Source organism: Mus pahari, chromosome 13 (assembly GCF_900095145.1).
Source record: "Mus pahari chromosome 13, PAHARI_EIJ_v1.1, whole genome shotgun sequence".
Taxonomy (NCBI): Eukaryota; Metazoa; Chordata; class Mammalia; order Rodentia; family Muridae; genus Mus; species Mus pahari.
The window spans coordinates 89,274,139-89,279,659 of NC_034602.1; the positions used below are offsets into that span (position 1 = coordinate 89,274,139).

Below are 5,521 nucleotides of genomic sequence, written 5' to 3' on the forward strand. Positions count from 1 at the left end.
AAAAAAAAAAAAAGAAAAACCAAAAAGTGGTGACATTCTTTGTCACATTTTGTGTACTCAGAGCAAGCTGGCGCTTGTTTTGATCTTCCACTTCCCCATACCCTCCCTCACATTTTCTCTATGCATTTTAATAGGCAAGGAGCAAAGTAAAATGGTTTGTGTGTGTAATTCTTACTGATTTTTTTTTTTCAGTGCTGGGACTTTGTGCGGGTAAGGCAAGCTCTTTACCACCCACCGTCTTCATACATTTCTTATGCATTTCTAATATTATTTACCATTTGACATCACACCATAAAACGTGCAAGTAGATTTTCTTTACTATTGTTGCTGCTATTTATTAATAATAATAATTATTATTATTAATACTAATATTTTTTGGCTTTTCAAGACAGGGTTTCTCTCTGTAGCCCCGGCTGCCCTGGAACTTACTCTTTGACCAGGTTGGCCTCCAACTCACAGAGATCTGTTTGTCTCTGCCTCCAAGTGCTAGGGTTAAAGACTCCTGCCACCTCCTCCTGGCTTAAAGTAAATTTATTTCAATACAGGATTTAAGGAATCTATAGGTACCCCATCCTTGCCCTCTTACTTGGTTTGGTTTGGTTTGGTTGGCCTTTTGCAACCCAGACATTGTTGAAGTCGCAATCTCCGGAAGTGCTTCACTGCTCTCCGTGAGAAGCAACTTAGGTATTTACCTGGGCACCGTCAGTGACAACTGTAGGAGCATACAAAGGACCAGTGTTAATCCCACTGGGCAAGAAGATGGCTACCCCAAAGTTTGAGCACTTGACCTCTAGCCTACACGTGACCAAGCGCATTCTGTGAAGCTGGGGCAACCAAGCTTGTTTAGGGAAGTGAAAACACCCCCACCCCGCTGGGTATTTTACTTGACAGAGCCCTCCCATCCCCCATTTCCAAGGAGTTATCTATCCTTGGGCAAGGGGGCATTCCAGGATTATCTGTCCTTGAGTAAGTGGGGTTTACAGGTTAGAGATGTTACTGCTTTATAGATCTCTTAAGCACAATAGTTAAAACACAACTCTAGCTCTCCACCAGCAATAGTGTACGTCGGCTTCCCTGGGGTCTCTCCCTAATTCAGATAGTGCCCAGACTTGTGTGTAAGTATGTTTAGTGTTTACACGTGTCCATAGAAGAATTGTAATGAATGCTTCTTGTTTTGAACAGTGGGCCACATTAAGAATTCAGAAAGGAGCCCCTAAGGAGCCAGCTCTTAAAAACACAGCTTCTGTGGGTAAGTCTTCCTTACGCATTGTTTATTGTTCATACACTCAGACTGAAGCCTTCAGAGCCACCCAGTTCGAAGCTGGTATACGCGGAGAGTGACGTCTTCTGTAGGCCTCTGGTTGTTTGTAATTTTGTCCACAATTGTAGTAGCTGCCTGGGTTTGGATGGAGTTATTATCAGGAGGGTTGGGTAGTACGTGTTAGCTCCTGTGTGTTCTTCCATATGTTATTCTATTTCCAAGGACTTTGTTTCAAGAGGGTGTTCAAAGATTTAAAGATGTAAGGGATGAAAAGGGGTATAGGCAGGCAGTGTGTACTTTGTTAACGCACTCCTGCCAGATAACATGGGGATTCAGCTCATTTACATATATTTACAGTGCGGTTCAATCTCCCACAGTGCCAAAGAACTCACTGTTTAGTTTTGTGTATGCTTGTTGTTTGTTTTGGGGGGGGCAGTTTTGTTGTCTCTGTTACATTTTCCAGTTGCTGTAGATTATATATGTCTATCTTAATTATTCACAATTAGAATTTGGATGTTTTATACATATATATTATTATTATTTGAATTGTCTAATTTTTACATTGGAAATTTTATTAACTTGAAAATGTCAGTTATTATTATTATTATTATTATTATTATTATTTTGAATTTTGAATTTTCTGAGACAGGGTTTCTCTGTGTAGCCTTGGTTTTCCTGGAACCCTTTCTGTAGACCAGGCTGGCCTTGAACTCTGACTGTCTCTACCTCCTCGAGTGCTGGGATTAAAGGTGGTGTGTGCGCCACCACCTGGCATGGTAATTATTTTTTCATCTTAGTCTTTTGACATGTATTGTCAATTTGCTTGTGTGTATGTTTTGATGGAATCAGTGTAGCCCTGGCTGTCCTGGAACTTACTCTGTAGACCAGGCTGGCCTCGAACTCAAAAATCTGCCTGCCTCTGCCTCCCGAGTGCTAGGATTAAAGACGTGCACCACCACGCCCAGTGGTTTGTCAGCTTTTTCTCCCTCTAACAAGGCACAGGGGTGGGGTGTGGGTGTGGGTGGGGTGGGGGTAGGGTAGGGGGCAGGGCTTCTCTATTCAAGCCTGGTGGCAGGGGGCAGCACTCAGCTCTGGGAAGATCCCCTGCTGGATGATGGAGCCCAAGGGGTAGGTGAGGAGGAGGAAACCTCTCCTTTGTGAGACAGAAGCAGATGGTGACTCAGGGGTGCTGTCACAGGGGTGCTGTCTCAGGGGTGCTATCACAGAGGTGCTTTCACAGGGGTACTGTTTCAGGGGTACTGTCACAGGGGTACTGTGTCGGGTACTGTCTCAGGGGTGCTTTCGCAGGGGTACTGTTTCAGGGGTACTGTCACAGGGGTACTGTGTCGGGTACTGTCTCAGGGGTACCGTCTCAGGGGTACTGTCGCAGGGGTACTGTCCCAGGGGTACTGTCTCAGAGGTACTGTCCCAGGGGTACTGTCTCAGGGGTACTGTTTCAGGGGTACTGTTTCAGGGGTACTGTCTCAGGGGTACTGTCTCAGGGGTACTGTCCCAGGGGTACTGTCTCAGGGGTACTGTCTCAAGGGTACTGTCCCAGGGGTATTGTCCCAGGGGTACTGTCGCAGGGGTACTGTCTCAGGGGTACTGTCTCGGGTACTTTCTCAGGGGTACTGTCGCAGGGGTACTGTATCAGGGGTACTGTCGCAGGGGTACTGTGTCGGGTACTGTCGCAGGGCTGCAGAGGAAGCACTGTCTTAATCTTTTCCCAGGGCAGCATCCTGATGGCCCAGGGACTCATTCTAGGCAAACCTCACAAAAGTGTCCCCAGTACTTCAGCTGCCCCACCGAGGACCAGCCCTCTAACCTTGAACCTGCTCTGTTTACACTTAAACCACAGGGGAGACTAATCCGAGTCCTGGGTATTAGAATGTAGACGTTGAGGTTCTGGCAAGTTTCACTTTAACTTCTAAACAGAGGTTCTCAACATATGTTCTTTCAATGTTTTACTGCTGAACTCTAATCGATAATACTGCATAAGAAACAAAAATACAAGCTGGAGAGATGGCTCAGTGGGTCAGACCAAGTAGATGACCCGAATTCGGTTCCCAGCACTCACGTTGGGTGGTTCACCACCAAGGGAGAGTTGATACCTCTGGCCTGACACTCCAGTGCACATACCACATAGAGACTCATAAGGAAAAATAAGGAAGTTAAGATGGGCGGTGGTGGTGGCACACGCCTTTAATCCCAGCATTTAGGAGGAAGGCTGGTGGATCTTGGAGTTCAAAGCCAGCCTGGTCTATAGAGAGAGCTCCAGGACAGCCAGGGCTACACAGAGAAATCTGGTCTTGGAAAACCAAAAACCAGCCAGCCAACCAACCAACCAACCAACCAACCAACCAACTAACCAACCAACCAACCAACCAGACAAACAAAAACCCCACAACTCTCGTCTGGGAAAGGATTGTATCTCACTGGTGGAGTATAGACTTCACTTATATGAAACCCCAAGTCAAATCTCCTACACCCCAAATTCCCAATAGCAACAAAGCAGATTCTCCAGGGAAAACATCTGGAGGCAGCACATCTGTCCCTTCCTCTGGAAGGGTACTGTTGAATGGTGACCAAGGTCTGGAAAAGCCCCATAATAAAGAAACATGTTAGCTGGGCCTGGAGGATGTCTGTAACCTCAGATGTTGGGGGCTGAGGTCGGAGGATGGCATGTGTGATGACAACCTGGGCTACATAGCTGACCCAAGGCTAGCTCAGGCTAGCTCAGCTGTGATAGTGACAGTGAGACCGTGTTTAAAAGACTTGGAAAAATTAGAGGGAGGGAGGGAGGTGGGGGAGAGAGAGAGAGAGAGAGAGAGAGAGAGAGAGAGAGAGAGAGAGAGAGAGAGAGAGAGAGAGAGAGAGAATGAATTATATGCTTTCTTTTCTGAGGTTACTTGACTACAGTCATCCCTTTTCCATGGAACACAGGACACCTCTCAGCCTCTGGTAGAAGTGAGTTCAAAACCAGTCCTTGTTTTATGTCTCTAAAGAAACCGTTTTAGTTGCAGTGAGAATTCTGGTAATCATTTCAGACACTAGATTCCCAGGAAGCCCCGTGGTGGTCCTTGACCTGTCCCCTGTCCTCTCCGATGGAGTGTTTGATCCAGCCTTGCTGTGCTGTCCGTAACTCCTAACTCGGCATGGAGCGGGTTCCTGAGGGCAGGTGGCTGTCTCTAAGGTGCAGAGTTCTGTGCTCCCCTCCACGTACTGCCCACGTGCGATGGTGCTGTGGCTTGCCACCAAGGTTAACAAGGCCCAGAAGTTTAAAGAACACCTTGTCGTGTACAGCGCATACTCTCTTCCACTGTACTTAGTAAGCCTACCTAAGCACAATGGGAGTGCCTCCTTCCTTGCCCTCCCTTCCCCTATCCCTCCCCTCCCCTCCCCTCCCCTCCCTCCCTCCCTCCCTCCCTCCCTCCCTGTTTCCCCCTAGCTGTTGAAGATGTTTACTCTCCATGTCTATAGCTTCGCACTCGGGCCAGTTCTGCTCGCATAGCAGACAGGAGCAAGTTGGTATGGAGGGTCTGTGGGGTCTCTCGCCCTCTTTGTCTTAATGGGTACAACTATACCCTTCACATTCCAGCATTATAGTCTCTAGAAGTGAAGTCTTAGTCACCAGATGTTGTTGTCATCTGCTGAATCGGCTCAGCATTTCTAGTCGTTCTGAATGCTGGCTGGCTGGCTCAAGCTCCTCACAGCCTCTTCTATCTAATCTGGCTCCTTCTCATTCTCCGGCTTGTTCTGACTTCACGTGTAACCTGGTTTTGTATAACTGTATTAGTAAATCTGCCTCCTCCTCGCCCTCCTCCTCTCTTTAGTTGCCTCTTCCCTGTTTGTTCTCCAAGAGTGAGGGATAGCCTATATCTGACTCATTCTGTCAAATACTTCTCTGATTTGTCACTTTGTCTGCCCTTCAATTAGATGTCACTGTTTGGGATTAAAGGTGTGTACTAAAGGTGTGTCTGTATTCCAGCCAGAGGGATTAAAGTTGTGCCATTCCAGCTAGATCACACAGATCTAGAAGGTCTTTGAATGTGGTGGATCCCTTGCCAGAACAGCCATGTTGCTGGATTAAAATTCCCCTATAATAGATGGCTTAGAACCGGGCGTGGTGGCACACACCTTTAATCCCAGCACTCAGGAAGCAGAGGCAGGCGAATTTCTGAGTTCAAGGCCAGCCTGGTCTACAGAGTGAGTTCCAGGATAGCCAGGGCTATACAGAGAAACCCTGTCTCGAAAAACCAA

The 5,521-nt window shown here is 47.2% G+C and overlaps 1 protein-coding gene across 3 annotated transcripts in view; it reads left to right on the forward strand.

Annotated features, from left to right (window-relative positions):
• Positions 1-5,521, forward strand: part of Gpat3 (glycerol-3-phosphate acyltransferase 3) — a 56,297-nt gene that overhangs the window by 12,001 nt on the left and 38,775 nt on the right. For all 3 annotated transcript variants that reach the window (XM_029545462.1, XM_029545463.1, XM_021210766.2), the window contains exon 3: positions 1,183-1,249. In XM_029545462.1, the coding sequence (XP_029401322.1) occupies positions 1,183-1,249 (67 nt within the window). The remainder of the gene's footprint in view (positions 1-1,182; positions 1,250-5,521) is intronic.